General features: G+C 57.0%; 1 protein-coding gene across 1 annotated transcript; it reads right to left on the bottom strand.

The window, feature by feature from the left end:
• Positions 1–16: 16 nt before the first annotated feature.
• On the bottom strand, positions 17–16421 carry PRR35 (proline rich 35). The gene is made up of 3 exons (XM_027693741.1): positions 15987–16421; positions 3701–5406; positions 17–2683 (listed from the first exon to the last, which is right to left on the bottom strand). The coding sequence occupies exons 2-3, from the start codon at positions 5314–5316 to the stop codon at positions 1750–1752; spliced, it is 2550 nt and encodes an 849-aa protein (XP_027549542.1). The 5' UTR covers positions 5317–5406; positions 15987–16421; the 3' UTR covers positions 17–1749.
• Positions 16422–17973: the final 1552 nt, after the last annotated feature.

Raw genomic sequence — 17973 nt, 5'->3', positions numbered from 1 at the left:
AGAGGGCCACAGTGCTGAGCTGATCATTTTTCCTTCCTTTCAGAGAGAAGAACCCAATAACCCCACAGGCCCCTGTGCCTTAAGAAAAGTCCGATAGTGAGAAATAAGCTCCTTTGATGAGGTGGAAGCTTTGTCCAGAGAGCAAAGCAGTGAGAAGAGCCAACTCTTCCTGTTGTCTGGGTCCATCAAAGTACTTGTGAATCCCAGGTCCCATGTGCAGGGTTGCCTTCTTAAACCACCGCAGTGAGAATATCCACTTTGTGCCCAGAGTGTCTAAAGCTCCTTGGATGCGCTGTGCAGGTCCCTTATTTGTGGCTTTGCCTCTGTCCCCTTTGTCCTGCCCTCTTGCCCCCCATCCCAGTGTTTCTCATTCCAAAAAACAAGCCCCCAGGTCAAGGTGGTGAAGGCCCTGGGCGCTACCAGGACACCCCACCGTGTCCTGAACAGGGAGTGTGGATGGGAAAGAAAGGGTGCCCAGCTTTTCCAGGAGGAGAGCACTGGAGGGAGGGACTCCAAGAATTCCTGGCCCCCAAGCATGGTGACATCCTGAGCCAGAGCCAGATGCTGCTTAGCAGGGTGGCAGGGGACAGGGTGGTGTGACTGCCCTGTGGTGGGTCCCAGTCTGCCCAACAGAGGCAGGAACATGGGGAAAAGGTGACCTTTTGGGAAGGTTGATGCTGATCCCACAAGCATCAGGCACCTGACTGTGTGGGTGGGTCCCCAGTGGTCTGGCTCAAGGGTGGCTGCTCAGCCTTGTTCCAGCTTGAGACAAGTTTGTCCCTTCAGTTGTTTTTGGGGTCTTTGTCCCTTGAGCTGTGTGGTTCATGGCAGCATCATCTCACCCATTTTGCTGTCCCATGTGCCATCATTTGGGGGATTAGGACTAGTGGGCAGGAGCATTCTGAACTCTGCAGAATCAGGGCCATGGTGAGGAATGTGCATCATGTCTGCTTGGGCAGAGGCCAAGGGGCAGAGGGAGGGAAGGTTCTTTCTGTGTTAAGGTGAAAGGAGGAACCAGACCCTGGATGGTCAGTGGACAGGAGCAAGTCCCCACAGCCCAGCATTCCCCATGTGTGGCAAACGCCCCTGGAGGAGAGCTCAGGACCCAGGTGTGGAGCTGGCAAGGTGGCTGCCATGTCACCTTGTCACTGTGACTGGGAGGATGTTCTTGTCTCCAGAGTGTGGAAAACACTTGTCGTCTGGGTCAGTCCAGCTGTGCATTCGATTCCCTACTGTGACCCTCCAGCCTCCATGAGGTGAAGCCACTGTGTCTTTGCTCTGCACAAGGTGACAGCCACGGTCTCCTTGAGCACAGCCTGGACCAAGGCTTGGCCCTCTGTAGTCCCTCCCCTGTCCACAGACTATGGGAGCTGGGTTGTAAATGTCCCTGAGTGTCCCTGATGAGAGGGCTGGGTGAGCCTTTTGCTGAGAGCCTGGTGCTTTTAGCAGTGGTCCATTGTTGCTGCTAACGACTTCCCTTTGGAAGGGAGTTCCAGGAGCAGGGTGCTGAGGCTGAGGAGCATGGAGAGCCCAGCAGCACTGTCTGTGACACTGAGGGAGGACAGGGACTGGATTTTCACATCTTGTGGAGTCATCCAGGGGAGCTGGCTGGACCCCCAGAACGTGGCTCCAGCCAGGCAGCGGCTGAGCTTTCATCCATGGGGAAGAGGAGGAGTGGAGAGGTGGAACGCTGGCGAGGTGAAGCATGAGGTGGTCAGTGAGATCCAGGAGCTTTCGAGCGAGGTGGATTTAGGGGTCTGCATGCAGAGGGCTGTGGACACACACGGCGTCGGTGTCGCCGGGAAGGCCACGGGACAGGGAGCGCTGCATGGCCCGGCAGCCCAGGGGCCCGTCCTCGGCGGGGACCGGGAGCTGAGGGCCCTGGGCGGTGCCGGACCTGCCATCGGAGCAGAGCAGGACGCTGGAGTCGGCCTCGCACTTGGTGGTGCGGCTGTAGTAGGGCTCCATGACGTGCCGCAGCTCCAGGGGCACTGAGAGCGGCAGCACCTCGGCCTTGATCACGGCGCCCAGGGGGCCCTCGGACGAGGCCGCACGGAGGCTCTCGGAGCGGCTCATCTTGATCAGCAGGTCGATGGTTTTGTTCTCGGCCTCAAGGAGGCAGCTGGGCAGCCCCTCCCCATCTCCGGCCTCCCCCGTGGCCGGACATTTGCTGAGGGGCCCTTGGTCTTTGCCGTGGAGCTTCTCACTTCCCAGGCTCATGTTGCAGGGTTCCTTCTTGGCCTGCTGGACCTTCTCCAGACCTTCCGAGGATCTCTTCACCGACAGGTCCAGTGGCCCCTCATGGGGTTTGGTGGCTTTCTCCAGTGCCTGGTGGATGTGGTAGAGCTCCCTTCGTATTTTGACCAGCTGGTCCCTCAGCTCTTTTTGCCCAGGGGTGTCCTCCTTTGCCAGATCAGACAGTTTCTTCTCCACCTCCTGGTACTCCTCCAAGGTTTTGGACAGGTCCCCGATGAGCACAGTTGTTGCCTCAGAGTCTGTCATGGTTGCAGATGTCTCTTGGGGTCTGCTCTGCTTACAGAGACTGTGGTCCAGGGCAGCACCCACAGAGGGAAGGACTTCGGTGTCATTGCCCCTTTCTGGTTCCTCAGGCTGCCCTGCGAGGATCTCTGTGTGCCAGTGGTCGAGGGCCTTTGGGACATGGCCAGGGTTGGCCCTTGAACCACTGCAGGGAAGAAGCGGATACAGTCAGTAGGGAAAATGACAGGAAAACCCTTGGGCATAGGTCCAGGGCCAGATACAGCCAGGGTTCCTCCACTGGCTGCTGCCAGTGTGGGACCCTTCCAGGAAGGATTTTGGTCAAATCGTGAAGAGCCCTGGCTGGACCTGCTCCTGGCAGGTTCTCCTAGGAGGAGGATGGGCCCTGGCACACACTGTTTCATGACACCCACCAACCATGGGAGAGACCAGCCTGGGGAAATGGTGCTGATTCCACCTCATCTGGCCAAACCTGGGTTCTCCCTCTTCTTGGAGCACTGGAGAATGTTGATGGAAATGACCATCCTACAGTTCTGAATGAAGGCTCAGTTGGAGGGGATATCTCCATCCCACCTGAGAGCAGGGAAAGGGCAGGTGGAGACAGAAAACCACAAAGAGCTTCTCCAGAGAAAGTTCCTCCAGGTGTCAAAGGGGTGGGTTTACTGTGACATTTTTCTTGGAGCCACAGCTGGACTTGCACAACCAAGGGAGGAACTGAAAATCTGTTTAAAGGAGCTGTGCACATTTCTAGCCCCAGGTAAAAGGAAATGTTTGGGAACGTGACCCTCCTTCTGGGCTTTGAAACCAGAAGGCGAATCAAAGGAATGCAAATGGGTGTGTTTAAAAATAGGCAACGATTGTTCCAGCAAACCTGGGATATCTGGGGACACAAGAGGAGCTTTCCTGGAGCCTGAGGAGCACAGGACCACACCACACAGACACCACATGACCTCTGGCTACATATAGAATAAGTGAAAGCAAGGGACAGCAAGTGTGACATAGCCCAGGTGCTTGAGCACACCTGGAGGGCAGAGAATCCTGCTCTGAGTGAGCACTGGTGTGGACCACCAGCCTGGAGGATGCTCAGCCCTCTGGAGCTCATCTCACAGATTAGTGGGGGGATCAGTAATACAACAGGGTATGAAGGTCGTGTTTAAGGTCAACGAGATGTCAGGAAGAAGCTGAGAGATCACAGGCAACTTACCTGCCCTGGTAGCTGAGTTTTTCAGGCATCATCCTCTCAGGTCCTATCAAATCCAGCCCGTTGGCTGGGAACTTCCTCTTCAGTGGGTTTCCTGGAGGGCTGCTGGTCTCCAGACAGGTCACCACTCCCAGCTCTGTCTTCCGGACGCCGCCGTGGGTGAAAGCACCATCCTTCACCCCCACCACGGTTTGGTAGATGTCAGTGGCTGGCTTTTTGCGCAGGTTGGTGAGGCCCAAAGCTGGGCCGCCCTCCTTCTCCTGGGACAGCCATTTCTCTTCTTCTTCCTGCCCCAGCATGGCAGGGTGGCTGAGCTCAGAGCCTGGCTCCTCCCGGACACCTTTGGACCAAGGAAAACCTGTCTTCAGGACGGGTACCTTCAGCAGCCCGGGTTTGGTTGGCTCATTGGGAGGTTTGGCCTGGGGTGGTGTGGGCATGACTGAGCCCACCAGCTGCTGGGTGTCTGGCTTGCTGGAGGACATCTTGCTGTCAGTGGAGCCGAAGGTGTGCTCAAAGAGCAAGGGGTAGTAGAAGCGGGGAAGGAAGGCTGAGCGCTCGGGGGTCTGCAGAGGTTGGAAGTGGGAGGCATGTGGGTGCATCAGCTGGGCTGTGGAGGCCAGGAAGGGCAGCTGAGCCAAGTGTGGGTGTGTTGTCGTGCTGTTGGCCATGGTGGGGCTCAGGTAGGAGAAGAGGCTGGGGTTTAATGGGTAGTTGATACCCAGCAGTGAGAGGTTCAGGCCCTGAGGTTCGTGGTAGTCACTGTAGGCTGGAGGTGGATAGCACGGGATGATGTTGCTGTCAGTACAAGGTGGGGAGACCTCAGGTGTATTCCTCCTTTGCCCATTTGCCACCAGCTTCCACTGCTCCATGAGGATCCCACCGCTGGCCAGGCATTTCTTTGGCACTTTGCAATGCTTTGGCTTAGCATCTAGGTCAGGGGAGGCCATTTCCCTGCTCTTCATGACATGGTTCTTGAGGGAGAAGACATCCGTGATGATGAAGTCGGGCTCCACCTCCTTGCAAGGCTTGTTGTCCCTCTTGTTCTTGAAGCCGAAGACCAAAGCATTCACTTCTGGTTCAGCTGGGTCACCTTGGCAACCTGCCTCTTCGCTTTTCTCTTTCTTCTCCCCCGCATCCATCTCCCGCAGCAGGCCTGCGACGTCCTCCTCCTCCTCCTGGAACTGGCCGCCCTCTTCACCAGCTCCTTCAGCAGGCAGGATCTCTACCCCTGGCTTGTCCTCGTGGCCATCCCTGCCTGGGGGCTGCTTGGTCCTGCCCGACCCCACCGAGGCGGCCGAGGAGTCACAGGTGTCCTGCTCATCCCTGCGCCCGCGCAGCCGGGAGGGCTCCGTGTGCAGGAGCCGCAGCTCCGGGTGCAGCAGGTTCCCCTTCTTGTAGGGCCAGTCGGACTCGATGAGGAGGGACAGGGAGTTCTTGCACAGGCTGTACTTCATGTGGTTGTAGAGGTGGGACTTCTCCATGCAGGTGAAGGGGCACTGGAAGCATTTGTAGTTGTAGGGTTTGCCCCATGGCCTTGGGATGTAGTGAGGCTTCTTCGGCTTCCTCTCCTTGTGCTTGTAGACCGAGGTCAGCTTGCAGCCCATGTCGTCCTTGGACATGGCGGTGGGTGCCCGGAGATGGCTCCTTGTGGGAACAGAGGGGCAGGGTGTGCGAATCTTCCCACACCTCTCCGGGAAGCGCTGTATGCCCTGGAAGAAGGACAGCATGGAGGTGGTGAGCTGTGCCTGCGCTCCCCAGGGTGATGGCTCTGCTCCGTGGGCACCTCCTGGACCCAGAGACTGGAGCTACTGGGACCTCAATCTGGAGCTCCCGTATTTGGGATTGAAACCCAGCCCAGTGATGGAATTTTTGCCCAAACCCTACAGGTGTTCCTGTACATGCTGATTCCATTATTGACCCTCTTCTCTCAAGCCACCCCAGAGGAAAAGGAAAACAAACACTATTAAAGGCATTGAAGCTAAACCACCTTGAGCTGACATTGAGGCACCCAGCTGCAGCCTCCCTGGGGCAGCCCCAGCCCAGCCCAGGGACCATTTCCCTGCTGAAGGCAGGGAATGAAAGAGAAAAGAGTGGAAACCTAAACACTGTGCTGGGCACAGACCTGTGTGGCTTTGGCTTTGCCCTCTCCTGGGCTACCACAATGCCGGAGCTGATGGAGAAGTTCCAGCTGTGGCACCAAAGCTGGTGCAGAAATGGGCTAAATGCAGAGACTTGTGAGCCTGCACATGAACGTGTGATCCGGGCTCAAAGAGAGCAGTTGGATGGACAGACTGGATGGGAGAGACTGTGGACTGACTGCCTGGAACTGGGTGTCAGGGCTGGAAAAGCAGACCTGCCTCCCTGGCTGCGTGGGACCAACACTGTCCTGTGCCACAACAGGGGTAATCCAGCCTGACAAACCAATCCAGGCTAAACCACACCTCCCCACTTCCAGGTGTCTTCCCCAAGATCAAGATGTCCAGGCAACATCCCCAGCAGCCCCCTGAGGCCGTGCTGTCCGCTCTGTGCTGCCCACCACCACCTCCCTGGGGACAGCAGGGTCACACCTCTCCCACAGCCTGTTCCTCCAAGGTCGCTCCACCAGCTCTGGGAGTGGGCCGAGGGGCACAGCCTTCTGACTCCTCATCCCCCAGAGGAGCCAGACCAGCACAGGCTCCATGGCCACGAAATTGGGCTCCTCCACAGATGGCAAAGTAGTCACAGGGCACCCAACTCTGATGCACGTGTCTGTGTCACCCCTCCAGACACAGATTTGCCCTGGAGGGACTTGCCAGCTTCTCAGAAAAAAAACTGCATTTCTCCTGGTGGGGACAGAGTTTGAGGGCTCATTCTGTATATCTAGGGCTCATTTCTCAAGAGCAAAATCCTTCCCCTACGCAGCAGGTCCCTGGGCAGAGCTCTGCCCCAGGAGACCCTGCAGTCAGGCTGGTGTGGGGATGCAGAACCTGGGAAGGAGGAGGCCAGGAGCAGCTCCAGATTGCCACCAATGTGGCAGCTGGAGCCATTCAGGGAAACAATCTGCTCCCTGGCTTTCGGGAAGAAGGAGACAAGATTTGGAGGATGGGAAGGGAAAGAGCATGTGTGTCTGCAGCTTTGGGCAGCTGGGACAAGGAGTTGCCTGGGGGCAGGTCCAGGCAGTGGCTCAAGGACCTGACAGTCCCTGAAACAGGAATACTGGTGATCCTGGGGACAGTCCCACCAGCCCCATGTCCAGGTGATGGCTGTACTAGGCTGAAGGTGCTCCATGCTCTGTTATCCAGTCTCCTAACTGCAGGCACCAAAGGGCATCACCTTCCCCCAGGAACATGGTGCTTGCATGATGGAAGAGGGTCCTACGTAGGACCCTTTCAAATTTCTTTTTGAGGGTCATCATAAACAGCAGGAAATATTTCCCACCTGCAACGGGGACAGGGAATGAGCTGTGCTGTGGCTTTCCCCAGGCCAGGCTGAGCTGCAGGCAGGGCTTGGGGACAGCCCTCTGCACACCCACGTGTGGGCTGAGCTGGAAGCTGACCCTGCTGTTAAGATCTGGTCATGCAGAAAACAGGCAAAAACGTCCCCTCATAACGAACCTGCAGCAGCCAAGGCTGATTTCTCCCATCGCAGTGGGATGTGCAGGCAGAGCTTGGGGTCTCCTGCCTGCAGGTTGAGGGTAGCGAGGGACAGCCTGCAGGGACATCCTTGTCCTTCAGCCCTCAGACACGGTGTGTGTGCGTCACGCCCGTGAGCCGGGAGAGCTCAGCACACGCTCGAGGGAGCAGAAGGGATGCAGCAGCAGCTGGGCGGCATGAGCTCCCTCCCAGCATCGCTCCCTGGCTCCAGCCACCGAGCCTGGGGTGCCCCGAGCATCCTGGACCTCATTGTCCCTGGTTCCCTGCCCCATGTCACCCTGCTGGATGGCAAGGAACCAAGTGCAGGGAGCCGGCGCCTCGGCCCTGCTGCGATTCACGTCGCCTGTTTGCAGGTCAGTTGAACAAACATTTGCTGTTTATATGCCAGAGGCAGATTAAATCTTTGCTGGAAGACTGGCACTGGTTGTTCCATTCCTGCACACCTGATCCTCCTCCTCCAAGGCTGCTGCGAAAGCCGTTGGTTCCCCTCCTGTGCCCGGTGGTGCGGGGCATGGCAGGGAGATGTCCCATGTAGGGACAGGCAGCTTGGCTGCTTCCACCTCCTTAACAATGCAGAGAGGAACAGCAAGGGAGGAGAAGGGGAAAGAGCAAAGAAAAATAACGAGAGAGTGGGAAGGTGCCCTGCGTGTGAGCTGGGCAGGCCCCGGAGGAGCAGAGGCATCCCCAGAGCCGGATCAGGCCCTGCGGAGCCGGGGGACAGGCGTTGTGGCTCCTGGTTGCTGAGCAGTTCCCGCACCAGCAGATCTTCGTGGTCTGCTGAGTCTCTCTCTGCCACAACACATTATTTCCAGTGGGCTGCCAGGCGCGGCGGGGGGGCCGTGCCCGGGGGCAGCGCGCGGCAGGGACCGCGCACCTGTGCCTGGGAATTGCGGCATCCCTGCTCCCCGCCCCGGGACCGCCCAGGGCAGGGCAGCGCGCCGGGCGGAGGGACCGAGCGGCAAGGGGAGAAGAAAGAGAGAGAGAGACAAAGGGAAAGAAGAAGGGAGAGATGCCCAGGAAAGAGATCTGCAGCCCTCGGTGCTCCAGTGCTTAAATATCCCAGCCTGGTCTCCAGCCACAGGGATGCAGGGAAGGGCATACAAACCATTGGGGTAGATGAACTGTGTCACCTCAGCTGGACATCATGTCCCTACTAACAGTCAAAGTAGGTTCCCGAGATGTAGGAGATGTATCTATAGTACAACTTCAATTTTCCCAATCCCTCGGCCATCCCAGTAGACCAGGTGCCACTGGATGCAGCACATGCAGTGGCCCTCCCCAGTCAATCTCCAGGAGCTTCTCTTGAAGCTGTGGAAATGTTCAGCCCCCAAAGCATCCTGCAGCAGGGAGTTCTTGGCACACTGCTCAGAGCTTTATCCTCCAGCTTTCCAAGCCTGTTGTCCCCACAAGTTTCATTTAATAGCCCCCAATTTTTTGACTGGTGGAAGCAGCAACCACTGTCCCTGTCCACCCTCCAGCCACATGGTTCATCATCACACCTCTGCTTCACCACCTCCTTTCCAGGATGAAGCTGGACGTGGAGCCGAACCCTTCCAGACCTCATCCCTCCCCTGAGCCTCCTCCTGGTCTGTGATAGCCACATGCAGGAAGGGGCTCAATCCAGTGGATCCTGTACCAACACAAACAATTCCTGCCATCCTCTCCATCCATAGGTGGGCATGTCCTGATCTGCTTTTACAGACTCCCAAGAGCTGTTCTGGCTGGAACAGAGACCTCATCTCTCAAATTGACGTCCTCCCTTTGCCACTGACCTGTGAGGCTGACTTGGGAGGCTGCCAGGGAGCTACAACGCTCCCATGGAAATTGGTTGCCCTCAGCCTTTCCCAGACGGCTGTAGGACATGGCATGGAGGAAGGGGCTCAAGAAAGGCACTGAAGTTCTTCTCCACTCAGTGTTGTGATGAACCACCTGCCTCCACCTCGTCCTGCAGCCGAGGGCTCCTGTGGTCTCTCATGAGCTGGTCCTACCCTGGGTGGGAATTCATTGGTGGTACCCTGCACTCCCAGCAAAAGGACAACTCTTCCGTGCTCCTACATCCATCAGCTGCTTCTGTCTGGGCTGTCCCGGTCCCTCATGCTCCGGAGGCTCAGCCTCGCTCCAGTCTGTGATCCCAGCGCTGCTGTTTGTCCGCAGCAATCAGCATCCCAGGGACATGCTGCCCTGGTGACCGTGCCAGGACACGACAGTGGGGAGCAGAAGGATGGCACTTTAATGGGATCTCACACCAACCCTACAAACCACACCATCGCTGCCATTACCCGGATTCTGGCGCCTCCCGCGGGGTTTGATCCCGTTTTTCCAGCGCTGTGGCTGCAGCAGCCGGGCAGAGCGGGGCGGGAGGGGGTGAGGAGCCGCTGATCAATGCAAACCACTTTCCCTCCACTACGCGCTGTTGCCGCAGGGGCTGCTCGGCTATTAGCGGCTATCGGGTCCCTTTTTATTTCCATAGCCTGGGGTTGTATGATTTGAGCTTTTAAGCGTTTATCGAGGCTGGGATGGAGGCAATTGGCCATGGCAAAGCAGGAGGTGCTTGGCAAGAGGGAAGCCTGGCTGGTGGGGCTGAGAGCTCTGCACCTCCCCAGCCTCTGTGGCAGTGACTGTGGCAAGCCATCCTGCCATGTCTCTCTGGGGTCCCTACTTCAGCAACTTTGAAACTATTCCCACCTCGAGGTGTCCCTTCCTCTGGCTTGATCCCAGTTGTTGCACCAAAATCTCTTCTCTTCCCAAATCCACAAAATAGCTTCAGAAAGGCCTGGGGTTTCCCATCTGCTCCAATCTTTCTATATTTGCCCACCCACCACGTCCTCACATGCGAGGCCACAGGCTCTGACCCACATCCCCAAGCTCAGCGTGACTCTGCTGCTCAGAGGGTTCCTCATCACCTGTTCTGTGTCTTCATGTGTGGGGTCACCAAAGCATGTGCTTCACATCCCGGGGCAAGCCGAAGTCAGAGTCGTGGTCTACCAATCTGAAAATATTTGGGTTCCCAACCTTTGGGTTTCCAGCCTATGGGTTGATCTGGAGTTTCTGGTTGGGGAAGCTCAGTTCTCAGGGGGCTTTTGGTCAGGGCCACCTGCAGAGCCAAAGCCCACCCCAGACACGAGGTGGCTCCATCTGTGTGAGCATTGCTGCCTTTGGAAGTGCAGGCTGCCTGGCATCTCCTGCCGAGCCTTGGGGTGTCCTTCAGTCAGATGATTAACTTACTCCCTGCCATGTGCCAGAGCCACAGCACCTTCACGTGTACAAGTCTTCCCTAATATTGAGTCAAAATCTTCTCCCTTTTGTGCACTTGTTCAGGAAGTGTTAGTATGTCTCTGACCTGTCCCAAGATGCTCCTCCTCTAGCCATTATCCCCAAAAAGCATCTATGTGTCCCTAAAACTCACTGAGCCTGAAGGCTCCCTGGGGCAACGCCGGCATTGCGTGAAAAGCGTTCAACCAAGTGGCAACGGCTGGAGTCCCCACCCCTGCCTGTGACACTCACAACACAACTCACAGGCTCCCTGAGAGATGAGATCAGGCCGTCACAGCCTCCAGGCTACTCTCCAGAGACACGAGGGTCCTCCACCACAAGCGGCCTTCCTCCCACAGCCTTTCCTGCCGCGAGCCCTTCGGGGAAGAGGCAGGTCCTGGCTCACCAGGATGTGAGACTGTCTCTCCACATTATATCAACCACCCCCACAAGCTTGTGCCCAGACCCCACGATGGGAGCTTCCTATATCTTCCTCCACCTCCACTCTACCTGGTAATGGAGCCCCAGGAGACCACAGGCTCCCAGCCGTGGTGTCAGTGACTCGATGGCAAACTGACCTCCAAATCTGTGAAGACAACATCAGTCTCCAAATGAAAATGGGCAGCTGGAGAGAGGAGAAGGAGGTTGTGCGAAACTCAGGAGGGTCAACAGTGTGGCTGACACCCAGAGGTATGAAGAGGAGGTGGTGTCCAGGCTGGCATGGTTACCAGGGGAAAGGATGGACAACTGGAGAGAACTGGGGGGGGCTTAAGAGGTCTGTGAAGGTGGAATAGGAATGTATGGTCCAACTATCCTTTGAGCTAAAGTCTGGGTCATCCCTGTGATGTGCAAGGCTACTGAAGGTCCAAAGCATTGCCTTTCCTGTCTCCAGAAAAAGTTCCCATAAATTCTTCCAGTTTCTATGACCTCTGAAGTTCTTTTCCCCACTTAGTGGTTTCTCCTCTTCCTGGTGTGACAGCCCAGGATGGATCCCACTGCCTGTGACTACCTGTCCTGGGAGATTCCCTCTCAGCTTTCCCCCTAGAAGACTTTGGGTATGGTGGCACATCTGTGAGTGTCCTCAGTGTGGACACAGACATGAGATCATCTCTCTGCCCCATCGGGAGCACAGATCCCCAGGCTGGGTATGGTCACCTCCTCTGCCACCTCCTCTGCAAAACAATGAGCTCTGTCACACAACAAGGTGCTTTTTGTCACCCCCTGCCCCATCAGCTCCATGATCTTCCCAAACCTCTGCAGCACCAGTACTTAGAAACCCTCTCCTCCTTTTTGTTTCCATTTGTTCTTGAACAGTTCACACTCAAACCCTCTTGGGATGAGAATGATAAGAAAGGGAGGAGATCTCCGCTTTGCTTTCACTGGCCTAGCAGAGCCCAGATCTTTTCACATCTAAGACACATCAAAAGTCACCAAAAGTTCCCATCTTGATACAACCTTCCTCACATCCTGAGCTCTCTCCCATGATGTACCTGTCGTGCTTGTACTTGCTACCCAAGTGTCCTTCACCACCAAATCAGTCTCTCTTTTGCAATCAGAAAATGCACCTTCTTTCAGTTCAAATCCACGTGGTTTCCTCTGGGGACAGGAGCAGAGAGTCTTCCCTCCCAGCCTGCCCACCTCCTGCCTTGCAGCCCAGCCCTCTCCTGCTCCTGTGTGTGTCCATGGCTGTGTCCTCAGTTATCCCTTGCTACAGGAGAGGAGCTGCACACGACATCACAAGCATTTCCCTCACCCTTCCCTGTCTCCATGTCCACGTTCAATGCTTCCTGCTATCTTCAGGGCCTTTCCCTTCTGTCCAGTTCTTTGCCATGTTCTGTCTCTGCTCATGTCATGGATGTGGCTCCTCTCCTGCAAAGCTGCATTTTAGCCTGTTGGCCCAGGACATCCCTGCTGCAGGGGGTTACCCATCCCAGCTGCAGGACTTTGCCATTTCCTTCACTGAGCTCTGGCAGGTCCCTGTCAGCCCCTTTCTCCAGTTGGGAGCTTCACCTTCCCTGGCTCAGCACAGCCCATGGAGCCTTGGCAGTTCAGCCAGATTTTGACCCACCTTGTCTTTGCATTTCCAGTTTGGCCATGAGGATGCTGCAGGAGGCCTTGTCCAGGGCCCTGCTGAGGTCACTTACACAGCATCCCTCTGTCCCCCCCTGCCCAGGCAGTGAGTCTTCTCTGTACAGCAGTCAGGCTACTCTGACACCAGTAAATTCACCCTGACACCTTCTCACCATTGCTGAAGATGGAAAGGACTTCGAGGAGGACTCACAGCTGCCCCAGAGATATGTCTGGCCCACTCTGGCTGCTCCCTAATGTGTCTGAGCCGCATGTGCCATGGTACACCTCAAGCCAGGAGCTGCTGTGTGCCTGCAGGGACCTCTGCACATCTCAGCAGAGCCTGGGCTGGAGCCAGCAGTGCCCAGGGATTGCTTGTTTTTCCCACAGCTGGCCCTCTTGGGACTTTCTGAGCTTGACAGTGTCTCCAAGGGCTTCCCAAGCAGAGCATCACTGGTTTCAGCCACCCAGCCCTCATTTGGCATTGCCCCATTCAGCCAAAGACCCTTCCTTGGTGCATCCTTGGGACATGGGCCCATTTGCAGACACACTCATTTCCTCCCTGTGTCCTTTTGGACCCTCCTGCCAGCCCAGGTGGGCAGGGGAGGGCAGGAAAGGGGATCGCAGGTCACAGGGAACAGACCTTGGTGCACACACAGCACATCCCTTCTTTTTCTTGGTCAGGATCCTGGCTTTCAAGGCAATTCCCATAGATTCCCCCCTCCCTCTCCTGTTAGAGGAGAGGTATCTTCTTAGCCAAAACATGGCTAAGATGGAGCTGTGATTTCAACCACCCCCAGAGAAAAAGGGGGGCTGTGGCAATGCTGTGCCCCCACCCAGGAGGACATGAGCTTATCCCTGTCCTGCCTGCCAGCTCCCAGCTCTGAATCCAGCCAACAATTTTAGGATGGAGCCACAAGGGAGACACTTAAATCACAACAAGGTCTAACCAGCCACCAAAGAACTGCCACCTGCGAAGGACTAACTATATTTAAAGTAAAAGCTACTAAAAAAAACAGAGGGGCTTGATGTGCCAATTTGGCACAAATTTGGTGAACACGTCCATGAAATCCAGGCCATTGTAAAAACCATTTCAAAATGGTTCCAGTTAGGAATGTTCCCTGCTTCTCCCTCCCCATCCTTAGGTGACCACAAGCAACTCAACACACTAAATAAAAAACCAAAGGGGAAATGGTTCAACGCTGGCTGGGAGAGCTTGGGAACATCAGGGAAACTGCAGAGCAGAAGAGCTGGTTGGGAAGGACTCTGAGGAAGGTGGAGGAGCAGAGCCAGGCAGAAGCCCTCTCACAGGGATGGGATACTCTGGCTTGGGGCCAGCAGGCAGGGACACCCACAAACCCTTCAGGAGAGAAACTCGGATTGTTCCTGGGGGATGCCACAATCCCAGCAGAGAGGAGGGAATCAGGAGGGACACAGCCCTGGGAGGAGGCTGCTCTGTGGGGACCTGAGCACACCAGCCAGCACATCGCGTCTCTTTGCAGCCGCTTTGCAGGCAGATTTCTCTCCAAAACACATATTTAGTCTCCAAATGCATATTTATTCTTGGGCAGGAGCGTTTGTGATGCTGTGGGCAGCGGGCACCTCTCTGCCTGCCCCTCAGGAATGGTGTTTGGTTGGGTTTTTAGCGCGGTGGCCTCCTCCCTGTGCTTCCAGCTCCTTCGCTCCCCCAGGAAGGGCAGTGCCTGGGCTGCAGCACGGAACGGGAGCCGAGGGATGTCGCTGACGCCAGAGGCGGAGACACCGAGCGGGCAGGTAGCACTTGGCCACCAAATCGCCCAGCAAGGTCTGCACTGGCCAAGGGATGACCAGGAGGAGTAACAACGGCCCGAGGCAAAGCCACTGGGACGAGGCAGGGATGTTATTAGCTGGAGCATGAAGCGGGAATGCAGCTCGTTAACCTGTGCTGTGCCGCAGGACCGTGTGGAACGGCCGCGTCCCTGCAATTCCCGGGTGTCGGCAGCGCCGGAGGAGCCGGGAGGAGATGCTGTGACAGTCCCCGAGATGCCTGTGCAGGAAGGGGGGATTTCTGCATCCCCCCTTCAAACGGAGGGCCCCCTCCCACTGCCTCTAGGATGGGCAGGACTCTGAAATTCCTTGGAGGTTCCAGGAAAGGGTGAGAAGACCAACGTGGGGTGACACATTCACAACCTCCCATCGCGAATTTTCACAGAGGGGAACCCAAATCCTCCCCTTGGAAGAGGGGTGAGAGCAGGGCAGCTCCATGAAACCATGCAGGCAGCACCCAGAGGGTGCCCAAAACCTGTCCCCATCCCAGTCCCAGGGTTTGCCACCACCTGGATACACAGCTGGGCCTTACTGACCTGATTTCCTTGCCTTTTTGTAAGAAGCCTCTGACTGCTGTGAACTGTTCCTTGTTATGTGACCTTTTGATTTAATTACCAAAATTCCTACAAACAGGCATCCTTTGGCACGGGGAAGTATATTCCTAGTTAACACCATAGGGCATTTCAATAACTCACCTCCTCTGAAAATTCAATGGCTCAGTTTAGTTTTCACTTCCATTAAGAAGGGTTTAGAGGAAGAAAAAATTGTGGATAATATGGATAATATTGTCCTACTGTTAAATTTCAACCTTCATCTGGTTTGTATATCTTTTTTACGATTACAAACACTCATCATATCTCCAAACCTGCAGAAAACCATTGATCTTGATTATTATACAAACAAGAAGAGGTGAATATGTTTAAATTAACCTGCCCTCCGTGTCCTCTCAGGCTGGTTCCTTTTTCCCGAGGTATCATTTCATTTTTCAGTGGGAAGAACAGTCAGACCTCTGCCACCCATCACACGGCCATGGGGAAAGCATCCAAAATCCTCCACAAACTTTCTATTGTCAGGGACTCGCAAAGGCAGTCGGACATGTCATTAGGAGAGCAACCCAAGCAGAAAGGCCCCATATGACCTCCCCGATGCCGAGTGCCTTTAATAAGCAGGAGTTACACGGCTTGCAAGGAAACAGGAGAGCGGGATCAAAGAGCATCCCTTGGGAACAGCCGCCTCCCTGCACCCAGCGGGTTTGCACATCCCCTGTCCGGGGACCAGCTCCCGCTCCTGGCCGAGCTCGGTGTGGCACTGGGCTTCCCTGGCACTACCAGATGCCTGGGAATTTAACTGGGAGAGTGCAAAACTGACAGGAGAAGGCAGCTTGTAACAGGGGGAATGTTTTCCCCTCCAGGTCCTTGGTGGGTTTTGTTTCCTGCCCAGACCCGCAGTGGGACCCCTGTGCTGCCTCCAGCACCGTCCGCCCTCCGCCCACCCTATCCCTCCCCAAAACAGATTGAAATGTCAGGACTTACAGCTCGGTCCCTTTTCCGTCCCGGCTGGGTCCCTGCTCAGGGCCGGGAGGCTGCGGGGAGGCCGTGGGAGCGGGGGGGAGGGCTGTCCCCCCTCCCGGGACCCAGCGTCCCCAAACCCCGCCGAGGCAGGGGCCAGGTGATGTCCGGAGCCGCTCCTGAGCATTTACAGGGTTGTTTGCAGGAAACATCAAACTCGGCAACAGAAGCGCCAACCCAAGAGTCATCCCCCCCCCCCTCGCCGTCCCTCCCCACCCTCTTGCTTGGTCTCATTTGTACCGATTTGCCCCGCAGGCTTCGCGCTGATTTGCCATGTCCCTGGCAGGGCTTCGACCGGGGAGGGGGAGCGGGAGCCAGACGGGGAAAGGATCGGGGGGAGCAGCCATGGGGAGGGTGGTGAGGACCAACAGGAGCCTGGCTTGCCAAAAGCAGTTCAGACCTAGAAAAAGCTTTAATGTGCACAGACGGAGCAGGCTGGGAGCAAAACCAGCTGGGCTGGAAGCGAACGTGCTCGGCAAGAGGCTGGTTTGGGGCTGGGTGCGTGCGTGGCTCCGGGCCGGCTCCCTGCTCCAGCCCTCTGTCCCTGGGGGCAGGCAGAGGAGGGAGGGGAAGACTAGAAGTGAAAATTCTCCTTCTAACATCAACTTTTCCTGTCGATGAGTGATGGGCAGGATGCCAGCCTGGTTTTCTCCGGCATTAATGATTTACCTGCTCCGGCCACCACCCTTGCCCTGACAGCTTCTGTGCCACATCTCCAGCTCAAGATCCCTCTTTGTGTCAAGGACGGGTCCCCTCGAACTGGGACCGTCCCACCATCATCCCCACTCCGTGCCCATCCTGGAGCTGATGCCATCTTCCTGGTGCAGTGTCCACCCTGGAGCTTGTGCTCTGGAATCCCTGTGTGGGGCTGAGCACCATCACGGTGATGAGAGCCCCCCCCTTGTCCCCTTGCAGGTCCTTTTCTCCTAGAAGCGAGCCTCTCACCACCCAGCTGGGGTGCCTGGCACCCTCCTGGGTGTTGGCTCTGGCTGGAAGGACCGGGGGGAGCTGCATCCTGAGAATCCCCTCTCAAGATGCTGGACAAGCCCAGACATCTGCATCGTACTAACCCTGCATGGCATTGTTTAGTGCAATTCCTTAAAACGGGACCCTCCCAAAACCGTCTGATGCTCTGGCTCAGCTCATCTCTTTGGGGCCAAGTGAGGGGACCCCGTGTCCCCCCTCGTGTTGAGCCACCAGCTTCCTGTCACCCGTCCTTGGTTTATTATTTTACGGGGCTCTGGTGCCCGTGCTGAAGAGCGGGATCCAGCACCGGGCCCGGCAGTGCGGGGACCCCCTTGGCTGTGCACCCCCTGCGCCGCGGGGGGGCCGTGGCCCTGCTGCTGTCCCCGAGCCGCGGCAGGGCCGCAGCGCTGCCCGGGCACTCCGCAGGCAGCCGGGCCCAATCTGCCGTGGCACAGGGCCACCTGTGCTGGCTGCCCACGCCATCTGCGAGGGGGGGGGCCGGGGGAGCCGGCTGCCAGCGCCCCCCGCCCGGGTCAGCGAGCAGGGGGACAACTGGGGAGGGGGGAGCACGGCTGCCTCGCTCCATCCGAGTGGATGCCACTGCATCCCGGAGGGAGGAAGAGGAGCGGATGGGGGCAGCCTCCACGCAGATTTCTCCTTGGGTCTGCTGCCATGGGGCTTGGGGGCGTTTTTCTGAGCCCGATAGGGACAGTCTGCACCCTGGTACCCCCGGATGGCTGCAGCATCCCACTCCCTGCTGTCTCTGAGTGTCCCTGGGTGCATGGGGGCACAGGGGGACCTCGGCCGAGGTGGGTTTTTAGGGGTGTCTTGGATCCGAACCAAGACTGTGCACGGTGGGTCCCATCCCGTCCTGCCCTGTCCCAAGGGGAGCAGCCCAAATCGCCCGCGGGAGCCTGTTAGCAGAGAGGTGGCTCTCTCTGCCCTCCTGCCCGTGCTGGTGGCAACTGCCATCCTCCCCTCCCTC

Source organism: Neopelma chrysocephalum, unplaced genomic scaffold (genome assembly GCF_003984885.1).
Source record: "Neopelma chrysocephalum unplaced genomic scaffold, ASM398488v2 Primary Assembly neopelma1_93, whole genome shotgun sequence".
Lineage (NCBI taxonomy): Eukaryota > Metazoa > Chordata > Aves > Passeriformes > Pipridae > Neopelma > Neopelma chrysocephalum.
The sequence above is the reverse complement of the archived record's forward strand: the minus strand, read 5'-3'. Positions and strand labels throughout refer to the sequence as shown.